This window comes from Jaculus jaculus, chromosome 9 (genome assembly GCF_020740685.1).
Source record: "Jaculus jaculus isolate mJacJac1 chromosome 9, mJacJac1.mat.Y.cur, whole genome shotgun sequence".
In the NCBI taxonomy this organism is placed as follows: domain Eukaryota; kingdom Metazoa; phylum Chordata; class Mammalia; order Rodentia; family Dipodidae; genus Jaculus; species Jaculus jaculus.
In genome coordinates this window covers 97,082,306-97,103,745 of record NC_059110.1, presented here as the reverse complement: position 1 = coordinate 97,103,745, position 21,440 = coordinate 97,082,306, and the positions used below count along the sequence as shown (strand labels likewise).

Genomic DNA, 21,440 nt, shown 5'->3' with positions numbered 1-21,440 from the left:
TTGTATTTTGGTTTACTTATTCTTTTTTTTTGTTGTTGTTTGTTTTTTCAAGGTAGGTTCTCACACTAGTCCAGGCTGACCTGGAATTCACTATGTAGTCTCAGGGTGACCTTGAACTCATGGTGATCCTCCTACCTCTGCCTCCCGGATGTGGTGCTGGGATTAAAGGCGTGCGCTACCACGCCCTACTTACTCTTTTGATAGAGAATGAGAGAATACATGTGCTGGGGTCTAACCACCGCAAAACTCTCTCAGCTGCACGTACCACCTTGTGCATCTGGCTTTACGTGGGTGTTGGGGAATCACATCCAGGTCCTTAGCCTTTGCAGGCCAATGTCCTAATCATGGAGCCGTCTCACCAGCCCTCCAGGAGTATTTTTGAGAAAAACTGAATGTCAAAGCCTTTTTTTTTCCCTCTCTGTCCATTGAGCTTGTCTTACCATCATTTTCTATTATGATTATTATTGTTGACCCATACAGATCTTTTTCAACTTTCATTCCTGCTCCCTGAGGTAGGGGGTCTCATTCTAGCTCAGGCTGACCTGGAATTCACTATAGTCTCAGGGTGGCCTTGAACTTGTAGTGATCCTCCTACGTCTGCCTCCCAAGTGCTGGGAATAAAGGCGTGCGCCACCACACCTGGCTTCAACTTTCTTTCTTTCCTTCTTTTTTTTTTTTTTTTAAAGTAGGGCATCACTCTAGTCCAGGCTATCTATCCTGTAATTCACTATGTAGTCTCAGGCTGGCCTCAAACTCATAGCAATCCTCCTACCTCTGCCTCCGAGTGCTGGGATTAAAGGCATGCACCACCATGCCTGGCTTCAACTGTCATTTTTAGATTAGAATGAAATTTTTTTTTTTTTTTCTGAAGGGGAGAAAAAAGTCAGAAATCATTGCTTAAATAGAACTGGCCAGGAACTGTTCAGAATTAGGATTTAATAGTATTCATGGAATTATTACAACAGCCTTTTTGTTTGTTTTGTTTTTTTCAAGGTAGGGTTTCACTCTAGGCCAGGCTGACCTGGAATTCACTATGTGACAGTCTCAGAGTGGCCTGGAACTCACAGTGATCCTTCTACCTCTGCCTTCCAAGTGCTGGCATTAAAGATGTGCATCACCATGTCCAGTACAACAGCCTATTAATTTTTTCAGTTTTACAAGTAACAAACCTAAACTGCAGACAAACTAGTACAATCACTATGGGTTGGAGATGGGTTACAACGTGTGAAAAATAGGAGATAGGTTGTGAACCTTGTACACAGTCCATTGTATCTCATACATTTAAGTTATTTTATTTTATTTATTTATTTTTTTAAAAATAATACTTTTGATCATTTTTATTTATTTATTTGAGAGTAACAGAGAAAGAGGTAGATAGAGAGAATGGACGTGCCAGGGCTTCCAGCCACTGCAAACAAGCTCCAGACGTGTGTGCCCCCTTGTGCATCTGGCTAACGTGGGTCCTGGAGAATTGAGCCTGGAACTGGGGTCCTTAGGCTTCACAGGCAAGCACTTAACCGCTAAGCCATTTATCCAGCCCATTTAAGTTATTTTAAAGTAGTAGTAAAAGTACCACCAGAATACTTGACAAAAAGAGACCCTTACAGAAGACTTGAAGCTGTAAACCAAAATAATAATAATGCTTTCCTAGGGTTCTTTACTATACAGTGTCAAGTAATGAGTTCACTAAGTGCATAGAAATTTATAGAAGATTCATAGGTAAGCATACTTTGAAGGCTATGAAAATATAGATAAATGTGGTTCCCAATTGTCTAAATGTGGAAATCATCTGAGACCTTCAAAAAATTACTGATGCCTGGACTATAGCTCATTTTGCATAGTGCTTGCCTAGCATGCATGAAGCCCTGGGTGCCATCCCCTGTACCATTGCACTAGTGAGTTAGAGGCAAGAGGATCAGAAGTTCATCCTTGGCTACATAATTAGTTTGAGGTCTGCCTGTGCTACATGAGATCTTATGTCAAAAAAGGAAAAAATAAGGGCTGACTTTGGTGATGCATTTGTAATCCTGGTGCTGGAGAGATAGATACCAGCTAGTCTATCTAGCCTAATTGGTGAGCTCTAAAGCCAATGAGAGATCCTATCTCAGAATACAAGTAAACACTATTCCTAAGGCATGTCGCCAGAGGTTGTCCTTGCATGCACCAGTGCACACACAGATAGATGTATCAGTGGTAGTCTCAGTAGTAGTAATGTCAACAAAGTAGGCTTTAGACGTTTGAAGAAAAAAGTCCCATTATATATTAGTTTGAGAACAGTTGAATTTATGGAATAAAAATAATTTGGAGTTAAAATTACTAGGGCTTTAAAAGTATATATATGTAAATTGGTCATTTCAATGTACAGTTCACTAACATTACATTTATTTGTATTGCTGTGCATCATCCATCACTACTAATATCTCCAGAACCTTTTCATCATCTTGAACTGTAAATTTATTCTTAAAACAACAACTCATCGTTTCTCCTTTTCTGTCTCTATGAATTTTGAGTGTCCTTGGTACCTCCTAAATACAATAGTATAATATTTGTCCTTTTGTGTTGACTCATTTTATATGACATATCTTCAAGGCTTATCTATAGTTGTAGCATGTAAAAGGATTTCTTTTTTTTTTTTTGGAGGGTAGGGTCTCACTGTAGCCCAGGCTGACCTGGAAGTTACTATGTTACTGTGTAGTCTCAGGGTGGCCTCGAACTCACGGCAGTCCTCCTACCTCTGCCTCCCAAGTGCTGGGATTAAAGGTGTGCACCACCATGCTGACCTGGAATTCACTATATAGTTTTAGAGTGGCCTGGAAATCATGGCAATCCTCCTACCTCTGCCTCCTGAGTACTGGAACATCACGCTTGCCTTCTATTTACCTTTTTTTTTTTTTTTTTTTAAAGAATAAATGTTTTTTGTTGGTGTCAAGTGGTGTGTATGCATGTATGCAATTATGTGCCATGATGCTTGTGTGGAGGGCAGAGGACAATTTTGAGGTGTCTGCACTCTACCTTCTTTGAGACAGGATCTCTGGCTGCTACAAAAGAACTACAGACTGCAAAGGATTGTCAGGCTAGCTGGCCTACAAAGTTCTGATTCTTAAGATTCTACCTAAGTTCCATTGTTGCAGGGGAGGTGGGAACTCAGCTGCATTTGCCTCTCTGTATCCCGCTTTTACATGGGTGATACGGAATTGAGCACTATGCCAGCAGGCTGTGCAAGCAAGCACCTTTGACTGTTGAGCTGTCTCCCCAGTCCCTGAGCATAATTTTTCCTTGACCTTTTTATGTTATTTTGGGAAAATACCTTAAGTCTTTTACGTATTTTTAATTTTTTTAGATGACTTAGGGTTTTTTTTTTTTTTAAGGTAAGATCTCACTCTAGCCCAGGCTGACCTGCAATTCACTATATAGTCTGAGGGTGGCCTCAAACTCAAGGCAATCCTCCTACCTCTGCCTCCCAAGTGCTGGAATTAAAGACATGTACCACCATGCCTGGATACTTATGTTATTTTTTTAAATATTTATTTATTTATTTGAGAAGAAAGAGAGGAGGGGCAGACTAAGAGAATGGGCATGCCAGGGTCTCTAGCCACTGCAAATGAACTTCAGATGCATGTACCACTTTGTGTATCTGGCTTTATGTGAGTACTGGGGAATAGAACCTGGGTCCTTAGGCTTTTATTAAAGGCAAGCACCTTAACTGCTGAGCCTTCTCTGCAATCCAATTTAGGTTATTTATTTATTTATTTATTTTTTATTTATTTGAGAGCGACAGACACAGAGAGAAAGACATAGAGGGAGAGAGAGAGAGAATGGGCGCGCCAGGGCTTCCAGCCTCTGCAGACGAACTCCAGACGCGTGCGCCTCCTTGTGCATCTGGCTAACGTGGGACCTGGGGAACCGAGCCTCGAACCGGGGTCCATAGGCTTCACAGGCAAGCGCTTAACCGCTAAGCCATCTCTCCAGCCCCAATTTAGGTTATTTTTTAAGTTAATTTTTTTATTAACAACTTCCATGATTGTAAACAATATCCCATGGTAATGCTCTTCTTCCCCTCACTTTCCCCTTTCAAACCCCACTCTCCATCATATCCCCTCCCCATCTCAATCAGTCTCTTTTTTATTTTGATGTCATGATCTTTTTCCTCCTATTATGATGGTCTTGTGTAGGTAGTGTCAGGACTGTGAGGTCATGGATATCCAGGCCATTTTGTGTCTGGGGGGAGCATGTTGTAAGGAGTCCTACCCTTCCTTTGGCTCTTTCTTACATTCTTTCCGCCACCTCTTCTGTAATGGATCCTGAGCCATGGAAGGTGTGATAGAGATAATTCAGTGCTGAGCACTCCTGTCACCTCTTCTCAGCATCATGATGCCTTCTGAGTCATCCTAAGGTCACTGCCACCTGAAAAGAGAAGCTTCTCTAACCAAAAGTGAGAGTAGCATTAATATATGGGTATGAACATTAAGAGAAGTCCTTACTGGGCAGTTTGATGAGCATAGTATATAGATTTAGCCAGACAGCTTCAGATGTTACAGTCCTAGGGCTCATGGCTACCCCTGTTGTAGGTTTTCAGTATCAGGGATGTATTCCCTCCCAAGGAGCAGGCCTTCAGTCCAATTAGAGGGCAGTTGGTTTCCACTATGATAGACATGCCACTATTGCACCTGTTGGCTCATTTGGCCTGTTTGGCCAAATATAAGGCTTGCAGTGTCCACTGTTGAGTATCTTCACTGGTGATTTCTCTCTCTCCCTTCGAACTGCATGCAACATGGCGTTTTCCAGCTCACTGTCAGCTGGTTGACATGGAGGAGGTTTTCAGCTGAGCTCCAGCAAGATTTCTCAGTATAGATTATTATTTTTTTTAAATCAAGGTTTCCTTTAACTTGTAAATTTGTTTTTATTGTGAGTGTTAATATTAAACCCAGGGACTCACACATGCTTGGCAAGTGTTCTACTACTGAGCTACATCCCCAGGCCTTGATTTTAAAAAAAATTATTAGCCGGGCATGGTGGTGCACGCCTTTAATCCCAGCACTCGGGAGGCAGAGGTAGGAGGATTGTCATTCGAGGCTAGAGTGAGACCCTACCAAAAACCAAAAACAAAACAAAAAAAAAATTATTTTTCTTAGGCTGACCTGGAACTCACAACAGTCCTCCTACTTCTGCCTCCCAAGTACTGTGATTAAAGGTGTGTGCTACCACGCCCAGCTCCCAGTCCTTGATTTTTAAGACCAGTCATTCAAGTTCTCTGTGTTTCATACTCTTTGCCAACAAAATGGGAGATCATGTTTCTATAGTTCCCTAATACAAATGTAAAAACTAGAATAAATATGATACTTCTAATCTCTAGTCCCATGTGTTGGGGGAGGGCGCATCCGTTCATTGAACCATGCTACTTTGACAAGCTGGGTATCAAGGTACATACCTGTAAGCCAAAAATTTCAGCACTTGGGAAGTGGAAGCATGAACATTTTGATTTTGAGGCAGCTTACATAGCAAATTCAAGGCCAGCCTGAGCTACTTGGTCAAAGTCTCCTCAAAAAAAAAAACAAAAACAAAAACAAACTATTACTAGAATAGTTAACTTTATTTTACTTTCAGGTTGGTTTAGCTTCTATCTCTCTCTCTCTTTTTTTCTGTTTTTGAGATTGAAGTCTATGTATCCTGGGCTGACTTAAAAAAATACTTTATTTTGCTTTATTAACAGCTTCCATAATTATAGACAATAAACCGTGTTGATTGCCTCCCATCCCCCACTTTTTTCTTTCACAAATCCAACTCTGTCATATCCCCTCACTCTCTCAATTAGTTTCTTCTTTTGATGTCAGCTTTTCCTCATATTACGAGGGTCTTGTGTAGGTAGTACCAGGCACTACAAAGTCATGAATATCCAGGCAATTTTGTGTATGGAAGAAGTCCTACCCTTCCTTTGGGTTTTACTTTCTTTCTGCCATCTCTTCCACAATGGACCCTAAGCCTTAGGAGGTGTGATAGACGTGTTTTAGTGTTGAACGCTCTTCTTTCACTTCTTTTAAGCACTCTGGTGCCTTTTGAGTCATCCCAGAGGTCACTGCCATCTGAAAAGAGAAGCTTCTTTAACCAAAAGTGAGAGTAGCATTAATATTTGGGTATGAACATTAAGAAAAATACTTATAGGGCAGTTTGGTGAGCATAATATATGCATTTAGCCAGACACCAGCAGACATTACACCCGTAGGGCTTATGACCTAGTCATAGGCTTTTGACTAGGTTTTTAGTACCAACCATGTATTCCCTCCCATGGAGCAGCCTCCACTCCAATTAGAGAGCAGTTGGTTTCTCCCATAACAGACATGTCACTTTGCACTCATTGGTTCATTTGGGCTGGTGGGCCAAACTTAAGGTTTGGAGTGCCCACTTTTGTTTATTTCCACTGATGACTTCTGTCTCTCATAGGGCTGTATGCAGCATAGCTTCTTCCAGCTTTCTGTCAGCTGGTCTACAGGGAGGAGGTTTTCAGCTCAGCTCCAACTTGGTTTCTCAGTGACCTTGTAGCCCAAGCATGTGGAGTCTTCAGAAATAGGGTTTTACCATGTTTCTGGTGGGGAAACCAAGAGCCTTGGCAATGGCCTGTAATGTTTTGGGGGCATCAGGGACCCCCCCTGTCCAACAACCCTGGAGGGTATCTCATACCTTGCACTGACGATGAGAGTCACACTGAAGATAACAATCGATGCCTTCTGGGTGCGCCATTGTCCAAAGAAGTAGATTTCCATATGGTTTATCCGAACCCTTTAAGATTTTTATTAACTCTCCCTTCCCCTTCCTTTATGCAGTCTCCTAACTCTTCACCCCCATCTTTGTCTCCCAAGTGGTGGGATTATAGGCGTGCACTACTATGTCTAGCCATAGAGCAACTAACTTTGATTTAAAGCTTCTCTTCTCTTTTCTTCCCCTTCCTCCCTCCTTCTTTCTTCCTTCCTTTCTTTCTTCCTCTCTCATTCATTCATTCATTCATTCATTCATTCATTCATTCACTTGGCCTTAGAAATAATTTTATATAATTGAAAATATAACTTTCTATAACACAGTGTTGTTCAGGTTTCATCTCTAAAGTTGTGCTTCATCTGTATGTTTTGGTGTTGGAGTGTGTGCTCCTGGAACAGAGTTGATGCTCTGTACAGCCCTTTATGGGAGCTCCCAGTTCTTTGGCTTGTCATTGTAGTTACAAGTACTTGCTTCATCTTTATTCTTTTTAGTGCTAAGTAGTAAGAATGGTTCATGGAATGATGTTATAAATAATAATATTTCATGGACTAGAAAGATGCTCAGGGGTTAAAGGTGCATGTTTGCAAAGCCTTATGGCTTGGTTTCAATTCCCCAGTACCCACATAGAGCCTGATATATAATGTGGCACATGTGTATAACAGTTCTCCCTGAAAGAAAAGTCATTCTGAATTTAATATGCAAGTATTGACCTAAAATTCTTCTTCTGTAATGTTCTATGACTACAGTATTGCTTTAAAAAATACATAACACTCAGTAAATACAATAGGAGTAATTTTCCAATATCATGCACAAACTTGGTTTATTTTAAATAATCTTGTGTTACAGTAAGATCACACTAGTTATTTGCTAGCAATATGGGAGGTGATGATTTTTCTTTGATCATAAACTGCAGGAATTGGGAACTGCTGCCAAGTATGGTATTGTAGATTAACAGTGAGAATTGAGAACAAAGACTTCTTACAGTCAACTTTATCACTTTACATCAGAATGCCATGTTTTTTTTTCCTTATTTTCTAGTTAAATAGCCATTGAACATCTGGGCTATTGTTGGAGAAGCTAAGAAATAACTTTCATGGCTTTTTTTTTGTTTTTTGTTTTTTGTTTTTTGTTTTTTTGAGGTAGGGTTTCACTCTGGCTCAGGCTGACCTGGAATTAACTATGTAGTCTCAGGGTGGCCTCAAACTTATGGTGATCCTCCTACCTCTGCCTCTGAATGCTGGGATAAAAGGTGTGCGCCACCATACCAGGCTCTTTTTTTTTTTTTTAATAGTAATAGTGATTAAAACCTGTTCCATGCTGTGCAATTTTGTGAGTGTGTGTGATCCCCTGTGTGACTGTGGATGTATTTGAGGTGGTGCTTGTGGAGGTCAGAAGATGACTTTGGGTGTTGTTTCTTACCTTTCACCTTGTTTGGGGCAGGATCTTGAATATCACACTGTTTATCAGGTTAGCTAGTCTGGAAGCTTTTGGGAGATTCTTTTGTCTCTGCCTCCCTTCTCATCATCATAGTAGGTGTGTTGGAATTAAAGATGCCTGCCATAGCACCCAGCTTATTTTTTTTAATATTTTATTTATTTATTGGACAAAAGAGACAGAGAGGGAGAGAATGGGTGCACCAGGGCCTCTAGCTCCTGCAAATGAACTCCAGACACATGTACCACCTCGTGTATCTGGCTTATGTGGGTCCTGAGGAATCGAACCTGGGTCCTTTGGCTTTGTAGGCAAGTGCCTTAACTGCACACACATGTGGAAGTCAGAGGAAAATGTTAAGTGTTCTTCTTTGCTGCTCTTGTGTGCTGTTTCTTTGAGATGGAGTCTCTCAGCTGGGTGTGGTGGTACTTGCCTTTAATCCCAACAATGGTAGGAGGATCCCTGTGTGTTTGAGGCCAGCCTGAAACTGCATAGAGATGAAGTCTCTTGGTAAACCTGGGGCCTCCATTTTCAGTCAGACTGACTAAGCAGTGAGTCCCAAGGAAAATAACAGTATTCAGTCCCCGTTCCCCCATAGGACTAGGGTGGTCACACACAGTTGTTTACATGGTTTCTGGAGACCTGAACTTGGACACTCCTCCTGCTTGTGTGGCAAATGCTCTTATATGCTGAGCTATCTCCACAGCTCTTAACTTCTCTAATACTGAGTTACATAGCCCATCCTTTTATTTATTTGGTTTTTCAAGGTAGGTCTCACTCTAGTCCAGGCTGACCTGGAACTCCCTATGTATTCTCAGGGGGCCTTGAACTCACAGCGATCCTCCTACCTCTGCCTCCCAAGTGCTGGGATTAAAGGCGTGCGCCACCACACCCAGCCAGCCCATCCTTTTAAGAAATCTTATTTTGTTTGATTTTTTTGCGTGCGTGCGTGCGTGCGTGCGTGTGTGTGTGTGTGTGTGTGTGTGTGTGAATGCAGTGCCTTGGGTTTGTCTACAGTTGCCAGAGTGGAAAGTTAGGTACCCTACTCCATTGCTACCACCCATTTGCTCACCATTATGGAGCTAGGGTCTGGTAGTGATCCTGGAGCCAGCTGTTTTCTTTTTCCTCATGAGCTTCAGCCACTTCCAAGTCTGCTCTCTGAATGACCAGGGCTATAGACACGCTGAAATGTGGATTTGGGACATTCACATTTGGGTAGGTTTAAAAGGTCCTTATGCTTGTGCAGGAAGGACACTTAACCACAGAGCTACCTTTCCATTTCTTACCTCTCCCTATTTTATTTTCAAATAGGATTTCACTAAGTTAATGAGGCTGGCTTGGTAACCCAGCCTAACCTTGAATGTAAATCCTTTTGTCTTAGCCTCCCAAGTGGGATGCCAGCATACCCAATAATGTATTTTTAACATTTTCTATATAATAATACTTTATAGGAAACTAGGTTTTTAAAGCATATTTTTTGTCATGTGAAAAATCCCATTTTGAGTATATTTTTATTCACTAATATTTCTTGCATGAAATGACAAGAGTGGAAAGCAGTATTTTAAAGAACTATACAGATTAAAGGAAGAGTAGATAGGTTCTAAAATTTGAGTCTCTTAGAGCTAACCAACATGAGATGGTTTTCAACTTGGTGCTTGTACTTGCAGATATTCATGGAAGTAGTTAACATACACATTGGAGCATTTGCTATTCAGTTGCTAAGAAACATTGCAATCATTTCTATGCCATACTTGTTCCATAAAATTAATCAGATTATAATTCATCTACATTATAAGGTGTTCTTGAGTATCTTTTTTTAATATATACCTTCTGCTGGTCCTGATAGTGTACACTTGTAATCCCAGCACTTGAGAAGTAGAGGCAAGAGGACCAAGAATTTGTCAGCCTTGCTATTTAGGAAGTGTTAGGTCAACTTAAGGTAATGGAAACTGTTTCAAAATATCAGTTAATAAAACTAAAGCAAGGTAAATTCTTTGGTACTGTATTTTTAATGTTTTCCTTTAGTCCACCCCCCCCCCCTTTTAAATTGCTGCCTTTACCAAGATGTGCTGTAGTGTTGAAAAGTTGTCAGGTAAACCTGTAAAATGCTTGCTATCTTGAAAAATACAGTCATGTTAGCTGGTATAGTCTTTAAAGTTTTAGCATTGTCTTATTTGTAGATTCTCTTATCATTTGCTTTTTAAAAAATATTTTTCTATATTATTTATTTGAGAGAGAGAGAGAAAGAAAGAAAGAATGGGTGCACCAGGGCCTCCGCCACCATAGACAAACTCCAACGTGTGTGCCCTCTTGTGCATCTGGCTAACGTGGATCTTGGAGCATTGAACTGGGATCCTTTGGCTTTGTAGGCAATGCCTTAACCTCTAAACCATCTTTCCAGCCCTTATCCTTTGCTTTCATAGTTAAGAGAAAAAAATGCTTTGAAAATTTGCCTGCCAAAAATATTAATGGACATGACAGACATATATTTCAGAAGTTAAATATTGGTGGCTTGCTAATACAAAGATGCTATTTTAAAATTATGTCATGGTGGTGCACATCTTTAATTCTAACACTCTGGAAGCTGGAGGGTGGAGGCTGAGGTAGAAGGATTGCTGTGTGTTTGAGTGAGCCTGAGACTACATAGTGAATTCCTGGTGAGCCTGGTTTAGAGTATGAAAAACTGGAAAAAAATTTAAGTATTTATATGCTTTGCATTCAACCTTAGTAATAATATTGTGTCAGAACAGAGGACACTTAAAAGCACAGTATGGTTTTGTATGAATTATTCTTTTTTAGCACATATGTGATGTATGGTTTATGCATGTCTGTGGACAGATATGTGGTACCCTCTTAATTTTGTTCATCCACCTATTTCCTTGAGAATGGAGTTTCTCAGTCATTTTGGAGCCACTATTTTCAGTCAGGGAGTTCCAGTGATACTCCAGTCTCTGCCCCACACAGCTGGGATTACAGATGCTTGTGGCCATACCTAGCTTTATAATGTGTGCTAGGCTGTCTTAGGCCTTCTGAGGCCCTCGTGTTTGCACAAAGACATGGAAATGTGATCCTACCTATTTGAGGTATACATAACTAATCACATTCATAGAAACCAAAAAAAGCAGAATGGTGGTTATGAGGAACTGAAGAGATGTAGAAAAGGAAAGTTGTTTTATAAAATGGATGTAGAGTTAAAGATTTTCAAGAGGAAAAAGTTTTGGAATTATTTCATAACAGTGCAACCGTGTTTAGCAGTACTGCTGAATTGTTAGCATGGCAGATTTTACGCTTTAAAATTTTTTTATGCTTTTTATTGGAAAGGAGGTGAAGAATCAGGGCCAAAAACTAAATCTTACACAGATACTAAAGCTTAAATTCCTTTGAAGGTATTTATAAATTGGCAGGGACTTAACAGTTAGAGTCTTGGGTGATTAAGACATGAGGACAAGCGTGTGGCAAATAAAAAGTTCTTAGTCGGTTAGGTATCCCCTTTTAGAGAGTTTGGCCAGTATCGGATTCTGAGGGGTCTAAAGTGCTATCCTGTTGTTTGTGGATTTACTCCTGGACATATTGAGGAGCTACTTTCTAGTTACATGATCACAGTTAATTTTTAGAAAGAACCCTGGCAGCAATGTAAGGCAAGGGGGTAGCGTGGGAGATTCTAATAATTACTTAGGCCTTAAAAAGATCTAGAAGTCAGGTGTTGTGGTACATGCTTATAATCCCAACACTGGAGAGGCCAAGTAAGGCAGCATGTTCCAGAGTTTGAGGCTGGCCTTAGCCAGTCTGTGCTACATAGCAAGAAACTGTCACAAAAATCTGAACAAACAAAACATGCTAACAAATTAAAATACCCTCGAGAGGGAGAGGGGGGGGGGGAGAGAGAGAGAGAGAGAGAGAGAGAGAGAGAGAGAGAGAGAGAGATTCTACAAATAACAGATTTCAAGAGCTAGAACCACTAGCAATTAATTAGCAGCAGAGATAAGAGAATAGTAAAAACAAATTCGTCCTGGAAATTGTTTTCTGGACCATTGTGAGAATAAGCAAATTATACAATGTAAATACATGATGGTGTTCATTCCACTAGCCAAAACAAATCCTGGAAGAGGAATCTGGGGGTAGTATAGAGTTATCTGACATGCTTACTTAGAAGGAACCACTTGACATGAAGGAGTCTAGAGAGTTTGAGTTCAAAACAAAATAATATAAAAAATAAAAATACAATAAACCAAAGCCAGGCTGTAGAAATGGCTTAATGCTTGCTTGCAAAGCCTGACGGTCTGGGTCCCCCAGTGCCCACTTAGAGCCAGCATGCGACTAGAGTTAGTGTGCAGTGGCGGAGGGGCTCTGGCATGCCAATCCTCTCTTTCAGGTAGACAGACAGGATTGATAGATTAGATTGATAGGTAGGTATGACTGATTGATTTGATAGATTAGGCATATAGAAACACTGAAGGCAGAAAGACCTAATGGTTAAGTGTGAGGGAGAAGAATTATTTATTTTGTCGGTGTCCTGTGTGTGGTATGATGTGTGTATGTACCTGTATGTGCATGTGCTTTGTACCCACATTTGCAGAGCCAGAGTAGAACATTGGGTCTTCTCCTGTGTTGCTCTTTTGTGCTATTTCCTTGAAGTAGAATCTGTCAGTGAACCTGGAATTGCTTGTTTGCAGCCAGACTGGCCGAACAGTGAGTCCCGCTAATTCTCCTGTGTCTGGCTCACTCAGGATTGGGGTTACAAGCATGCATGGCCACACCTGGCTTTTTTCAGTGGGTGCTAGAGATTGATTTTAGGTCCTCATTGCTCAGCCATCTCCTCAAACCTGAGAAAAGAATTACTATATCAGACCAGCAAGAGATTATAGAGGAACTAATGAATTTTGGAAGTGGATTGATATAGGGCAACACAACAGCTTCAGTGATGATGCCTAAATTTTGTTGTTTTCCTTTTAAGAATTAAAATTGTTATTCTTGCAGAGGTAGGAGGATCACTGTGAGTTCAAGACCACCCTGAGACTCCATAGTGAAGTCCAGGTCAGCCTGGGCTAGACTGAGACCCTATCTCGAAAAACCAAACAAAACAAAAGTTATTTTTAGTATGTAGGTTCTTTTTGGTACAACATTCTCATTGTGACTTGAGAAATGGCTCAAGTAGTAAGGTTAAAGGCACTTACTTGTGAAGCCTTCTTGCTAGGGTTCAGTTCCTCAGCTGCCTTCATGAAATTGGGTGCAGGCATCTGATGATGTTTGCATTGGTCTTGGGATGCTGGCACACGTGTGTAAATAACTTTTTTTTAAAAAAAGCATTCTGGGTTTGGAGGGATGGCTTAGTGGTTAAGGCGTTTGCTTGCAAAGCCAAAGGACTCTAGTTCGATTCCCCAGGACCCACATTAGCCAGATGCACAAGGAGGTCAAGTGTCTGGAGCTCAATTGTGGTGGCTGGAGACCCTCTCACACCCTTTCTGTCTCTCTTTCTGTCAAATAAATAAATAATAATAAATATTAAAAAGAAAAAAACCTTCTGAAAAAAAAAAAGGATGTGGTTTTTCAAAAGAAAAAAAAAAGCATGGCTAGTACAGTGCCATGTGCTTCACCCAAAATAATTGAGTGAATGAATTACACTTGTTTTCACTTATTGGCTTAGAATAGAGTGCATAAAGAGACGAATATAATACTACTTAGTGTATGATTCTACTACCTGTGTGTATGTGTTTTGAGTATTTGGAAATAGCTTGTGCTCATTATCTTTTATAATATACATACCTTACTGTTGCTGGAAAATATCAGGTCATAATACTAGTTGTAATAAGGATGAGTTTCTTGCTTTAAATGAAGAATAGCAGTGATCTTTTTAAGGGATGAACAGTTGTCAGGAATATTAACAGTTTCTTTACCTATTTTCACTTGATGACTCAGTGGTTGTGTGAAGCTTTATCCCCTATAGTCTTAGAGTCTTTTGTAATTCTTCAGCCAATACCTGTTCCTATCTGATGGGATTAGCACTGATGAGAGGAGCAACAAGCTTAATTTTTTTCTTTATTAAAACCTATCAGCTGGGCATGGTTACACACACCTTTAATCCCAGCACTTGGGAGGCAGAGGTAGGAGCATCACTGTGAGTTTGAGGCCACCCTGACACTACATAGTGAATTTCAGGTCAGCCTGAGCTAGAGTGAGACCCTACCTTGAAACAAACAACAAAAAGAAACAGAAACAAAACAAAATCCCAGTGGGCTGGAGAGATGGTTCAGTGGTTAAAGTACTTGTCTACAAAGTCTAATGACCTGGGTTCAATTCCCCAGTAACCCACATAAAGCCAGATGCATAAAGTGGTGTATGTATCTGGAGTGGTATGCAGCAGATAGAGGCGCTGGTATGCCCATATTCATTCATTCATTCATTCATTCATTCATTCATTCATTCATTCTCTTTCTCTGCAAAGAAAGAAAATAAGTATATGTAAAAATTATTAATTAGTTGAGCATTGTGGCTCATGCCTATAATCCAAGCATTCAGGAGGCTGAGTTAGGAAGATCAGTGTGAGTTTGAGATCAACCTGGGCTAGAATAAGACCCTGCCTCAAAAAAGGAAAGAAAGAGAACAACTTACTGATTAACTTAGAATCCTGAAACAAAAGAAATAAAAGTATAAGTAGAAAATCCAAATAAAGACTGTAGTTAATTAACAGTTAAATGTTACTGTCAAGCAGTGTGTATCAGTTATGAAGGTGCACGCCTTTAATTCCAGCACTTGAGAGGCAGAGGTAGGAGGATTGCTGAGTCTGAGACTACTCTGGAACTACAGAATGAGTTTCAGGTCAGCTTGGGGCTAGAGTGAGACCCTACCTAGCAAACAACAACAATAGTAACAATAATAACAACAAAAGAAATGCAGCATGATTATTGAAGATAATTAACAGTAGGGAAAACTGAATGAAGGGCTGTGGGAACTCTTTATACTGTTTTTTTTTTTTTGTTTTTTTTTTTTGAGGTAGGGTCTCACTCTAGCCCAGGCTGACCTGGTATTCACTATGGAGTCTTAGGGTGGCCTTGAATTCACGTCAATCCTCCTATTTCTGCCTCCCAGGTGCTGAGATTAAAGGCATGTACCACTACGCCCGGTTCCTATACTGTGGTTATTTTTGAAGCGGGGTCTCACTCTAGCCCAGATTAACCTGGAATTCACTCTGTAACCCAATTAAAGGTGTGTGCTATCATGCCTGGGTCCCTATACTGTTTTTGTACTTGTTTATAAATTTTAGAATGCTACTGCATAGATTATTACATAAGAACAAAAACTGGGCTGGGCATGCTGCCACATCCTTGTTATCCTAGTACTTGGGAATTTCAAGGGGGAGTGTGTATGGAAGTTGAGACCATCACGGGCTAAGTAGTAAGACCCTGTCTGAAAAACAGCAAGAACCATAAACAAACCTTTTGGGGGCTGTAATGAGAATAGTCATTGACTAATGGGTAGAATTCAAAATTAAAAAAAAAATAAACTTATTTTGCCAGGCATGGTGGCCCACGCCTTTAATCCCATCACTTTGGAGGCAGAGGTAGGAAGATTACTGTGAGTTCAAGGCCACCCTGAGACTACATAGTGAACTCCAGGTCAGCCTGGGCTAGAGTGAGACCCTACCTTGAAAAAACAAATAATAATATTAATAAATTAAAAAAACTTATTTTAATACAAGTAGAGTAGAATAGCTTTTTATTTCTTTGTTTGTTTATTTATTTGATAGAAAGTGGGAGAGACAGAGAAAATGGGCGCACCAGGGCCTCCAGGTGTTGCAAATGAACTCCAGATGCATGTGCCCCCTTGTGCATCTGGCTTACGTAGGTATTGGGAAATCAAACCAAGGTCCTTTGGCCTAAGGACCCAAGTTCACTTCCCCAGTACCCATATAAGCCAGATACACAGGGTTGTGTATGCATCTGGAGTTTGTTTGCAGTGGCTGGAGACCCTGGTGTGCCCATTCTTTCTCACTCTCTCTCTGCTGCCGCCGCCTCCTTCTCACTCTCTCTCTCTCAAATAAATACTTAAAATTTTAGACAAGTCCTGTAGTGAGAAGGGATAAGGAAGAGAACAAATAGTTAATATTGCAAGTCACTTAATAACAACTTCTGTCAATTATTTCTGTAACTTTAATATCAGGCTTCAGTTTCTTGTTCTATCAGTGTTAGAAATTATATGTTGACTCTAAGAGAAAAATCTCCCCAGTTTTTGTCTAGCTTTCATTTTTCTTTTCATTTCTTGTTTTTCGAGATAGGGTCTTACTACCACCAGTTCAGGCTGACCTATAATTCACTATGTAGTCTCAGGGTGGCCTCAGACTCACAGTAATTCCCAAACCTTTGCCTCCTGAGTGCTGGGATTAAAGACAAGCACTATCATCACACCTAGGAGAGGGAGGGAGAGAAAGTGATGGAGGGAGGGAGAATATGGCTGCACCAGAGCCTCCTCCTATAAATGAATTCCAGATGCATGGACCACCTTGTGCATCTGACTTTTTGTGGGTACTGTGTCAATGAACTCAAGCCATTAGGCTTTATGTGCAAACTCCTTAACCACTGAGCCATCACTCCAGCCCATTATATCTTTTAGTTGATTAATGGTCATATTTTAAGAATCTGGTTTTTTAAGGTAGATTCTTCTTAGTATACAGTCTCATTCCCTTGTCTGCTACCTGACTTTTCTGTGTTTTGCCTCAATAATACATGTGCCAGCTTCCTGGGAATTTTTATTGTCCAACATGCATATCCATGCACACTTAAATATCATGATATACTATCTCACATTTTGTTCTGGTATGCATACCATCAACTGTAAGACTCATCATTACTTTTACTTTAAAATAATTGTATCAGTTCAAAACTATTAAAGTGTGTGTGTGTGTGTGTGTGTGTGTGTGTGTGTGTGTGTGTATTCACTACTTATTTATTTATATGGGGGGGGGCAGATAGAATGGGTGTGCTAGGGCCCATAGCCACTACAAACAAATTCCAGATGCATGCACCACTTTGTGCATCTGTCTTTATGTGGGTATTGGGGAATCGAACCTGGGTCCTTTGGCTTTGCAGGCAAGCTCCTTAACTGCTAAGCCATCCCTCCAGAACACAATTTTTATTTTTAATTTCCCCATACTATAAAATATATTTTAGGGCTGGAGACAAAGGACCCAGATTCTATTCCTCAGGACCCACATTAGCCAGATGCACAAGGGGATGCGTCTGGAGTTCTTTTGCAGTGGCTAGAGGCCCTGGCATGCCCATTCTTTCTCTCTCTTTCTGACAAATACATAAATGAAAATAAAATATTTTTTAAAAATTTGTGAGCCGTGCATGGTGGTGCACACCTTTAATCTCAGTACTTGGGAGGCAGAGGTAGGAGGATCCCTGTGAGTTAAAAGCCAGCCTGGAAAGAAAAAGTTCCATGTCAGCCTGAGCTAGAGTGAGACCTTACCACGAAAAATAATTTTTTTTGACCATCTGTTACCAGCCTGAAAATATTTTTTTCTCCATAAAAAATTGAGTGCATACTTTTTTTTTTTTTTTTTTTGAGGTAGTGTCTCACTCTAGCCTAGGCTCACCTTTAATTCTGTGTCATCTTTGGGTAGCCTTGAACTCATGGCAATCCTACCTCTGCCTCCCAAATGCTGGGATTAAAGGGGTATGCCACCACGCCTGGCCCCTTGAGTTCGTACTATTTTGATAATCTACTTTCCATTAGTCCCCTCCCTTATTTTTGTGACTATATAATAATTGTATATGTGGATATACCTAACTTTTTAAACTGGTTATCTACTTAAAAATTTGTTACTGTGTTGTGAAGAACACTTTTTTTTTTAAGCCAAATCTTTGCTCATATCCATGACTTTTTTTCCTTCAGGTGAGAAGAAATTTCAATGGTAAAGAGCCAGTATGCATTTTCTTCTTAATAGAGAAAATAAGTTGGGCTGGGGAGTTAGCTCACTTGGAAGAGTGTCTAACTAGCATGTATGAAGGGCTGGGTTTGAGTCCCAACAGTAGTACATGATTATAATCTCAGCATCAGGAAGTAGAGGCAGGAGGGTCAGGAGTTAAGTGTCATTCTTGACTACGGTCTGAATTTGAGGCCAGTCTGAGTTATGTGAGACCCTATCTGAGGGGGGAAAAAAAAGGACAAAAAGAAAAAAAAAGTCGCTAAAATCAAACTCTTTCTTCTTTATTAGTGAACACTTGTCCTGCTCTTTCACCTTTTTCTTGCATGGAGACAGCAATGTTTGTACCAGTGTGGAAATTAACCAACACCAACCCGTATATCTTCTCAGTGAAGAGCATGTCACCCTTGCTCAACAGTCCAATAGCCCATTTCAAGGTAGATTATTTATTGGCATAGTTGTCTGATCTTTCATTGCTATTTCAGAATCCTTATTGAAGTTTGCAGTTTTACCTTATTCATTAAAGTATTAACAAAATGAGTATTTTGAGTATTTTTAATGCTATTATTTTTAAAATAATTGAATGTGAATGTTAAGATTTTAGTATCTTTTGTTAAGTATCTTGTGGCAGATGTATGTGTTAATGCTTTCAAGGTCATCTTCTATGGCAAGTTATAAGACATTTTTAACATAGCTACCTGTGGGACTTTTGATATCATTTATACCATGAAAATGATTGACCTCAAAAGGAAATGTTTTACCTGAAGTATATTTCTAGTTTGGTTTTAATCCTAGTTTTTTTTTTTTAATTTATGTGGCAGTACTTTATAACTATTTAGGTTTATATATCTATGCAGTTTTTGTTCAGGTTGCTTTTCCTTAGTGGGAGTAAAGGTAAATTGAAGCATATACAAACATCTCTAATCTGTATTGAGATTCTAATCCCTTTCTGAATCTGGGGTTGGCTCAAATTCTCAAATTTCATCATCGTAGTACTTTGTCTTTGCATTAATGAAATATAATAAGTAAGTTTTCTTGGAATTATTATAGATTTTCTATGTATTAGACTTGCAGAATTTCTCATAGCACTGTTCAATATGATTTTATTTGATGTAACAGTCCACTTACTTGATACTTCTCTGGGTTTCTAGTTATCTTAAGCCCATTTGGATTAAACGGCACTCTCACAGGACAGGCATTCAAGATGTCTGATTCAGCTACCAAAAAATTGATTGGTGAATGGAAACAGTTCTACCCTATTTCCTGTTGCTTGAAGGAGATGTCCGAAGAAAAACCAGAAGATATGGATTGGGAAGATGATTCTTTAGCTGCAGTAGAAGTTCTTGTTGGTATGGATTCTGAATATTAACATTAAAGGGAAATCCATGACTGTTAGATTTGGCTGAATAACAAGTGATTCCGTTGACATTTATCACCAAACATCTCTTTCTTGCATATTTTCTGTTCACATTGCATAATGCCTGCAGCTGTGATGGCTCCACATATCTCCTCATTCTGGAATCTAGGTTAAAGAAGTACCCAGTATCTGGGGCACACTGTTCTGAAGAGAACAGAGGGGTAATAGGGCGAAGCCTAACAATGTAAGTGTATTTAGAATATGTACTGGGATGCAGTGTATGTTGTATTTGGTCACGTTACATTAGGCATGGCTAGTCCAATTGTCAAGACACAGGTATTAAAATAGGGAAACATACTGTATTCAGAGGAACACATACTAAAGATGAGACAAAAATAATTGTGAATGAAGTTGTGCATGGAGAGTTGACAACTTGTATTGTGTACAGTGTTTGAACACTTAGTTAAAAAAGTCTTACCTCCAGTAACAAAAAATGATCGAAAGAAGTGGCTTTGGGGCTGGGCTTGGTGGTGCATGCCTTTAATCCTAGCACTGGGAAAGCAGAGGTAGGAGGATCACCTTGAGTTTGAAGCCAGCCTGAGACTACATAGTGAATTCCAGGTCAGCCTGGGCTCTAGAGCAAGTCTCTACCTCTATAAACCAAAAAGGAAAAAAAAAGAACTGGCTTTGGTGTGTTCTGCCTAAATAAGCTCTTTTTAGATTAGCCCATTTCATATGCCTTCACATTCCAAGACCCTGGTTAACAGAGTTTACCTGTATCTGCGAATGTCATAGCACAAGACTTATGTAAAAGAGCCTGTTGCACTGTTACTGCAAACACATTTAAATCTTTTAAGATGTGGCATATGTTATATGCACTTAGATTTCAGAATAAGTGACATAGCCAAGTGAGTAAAGACATACATACACTCTACTTTAGAAGACATAGGAAGCATGGAAAATATATAATTGACTATAATTGGGATTAGAATCTATGTTATTTTAGCTAATGAAATCTAATGCTACAGTTATAAAGATTGCCTCATTTGTGCTTTGGATTTTTTTTCTGTTGAGACAGGTTTTGCTATGTGGTGCAGGCTAGCCTTGAACTCAGCTGTGTAACCCAGGCTGGCCCTAAACTCATGATCTTCTTGCCTTAACCTCCTGAGTGTTAGGATTATCAATGTGTGCCACTATGCCTGTTTTGTTTTTAACAGTATTTTATTTATTTATTTGCAAGCAGAGATTCTCTCTGTCAGGGAGAATGAGAATGGGCACACTAGGGCCTCTAGACACATGTGCCACCTTGTGCATCTGTCTTTACGTGAGTACTGGGAAATGGTTCCTCAGCCTTTGTAGGCAAGCTTCTTAATTGCTGAGCCACCTCTCCAGCCTGTTTTGTTTGTTTTTATACAGATTACCAGTGTTCAGTTTCACAAACACATCATTACCAGAATAGTTAAGACAAAAACCAGAAACAGAATGCAAACTTAAAGACATTAAAATAGAGACATACAGAAGAAAACAGAAAATGGTTTTGTAGATTATAATTCAAAATCCAAAATATGGTACAGTGGGTTAGAGGCACTTGGCTTGCAAAACCTGCCAGTCTAGGTTCAATTTCTCAGTACCTATCTAAAGACAGCTGCAAAATGGCACATGTATCTGTGATCCCAGTACACCTATGACAATCAGAGGCAGAGCCAGGAGAATACGAAGCTTGTTTGCCAGCTTGTCAGTTTCCACTGTCTAGCAGTTCATTTGCAGTGGCAAGAGACCCTGTCTCAAAGAAGGTAGAGCCCAGATACCACAAAGTTGTCCTTTGACCTCCATATATACACACAAATATACAACATAAATAATACTGATTTTTGAAATGTAAAGCACATAATAGGATGGAGAGATGGCTTAGTGGTTAAGGTACTTGCCTGCAAAACCAAAGGACCCAGATTTGATTCCACAGGACCCACATAAGCCAAA

General features: G+C 39.9%; 1 protein-coding gene across 2 annotated transcripts in view; it reads left to right on the top strand.

The window, feature by feature from the left end:
* The window catches only part of Med13 (mediator complex subunit 13), a 124,942-nt gene that overhangs the window by 19,296 nt on the left and 84,206 nt on the right, over positions 1-21,440 (top strand). The window contains exons 4-5 of one of the 2 annotated variants that reach the window (XM_045159209.1): positions 18,440-18,540; positions 19,255-19,452. In XM_045159209.1, the coding sequence (XP_045015144.1) occupies positions 18,440-18,540; positions 19,255-19,452 (299 nt within the window). Of the gene's footprint in view, positions 1-18,394; positions 18,541-19,254; positions 19,453-21,440 lie in introns of both variants that reach the window. The other variant, XM_045159208.1, reaches the window with a different exon arrangement.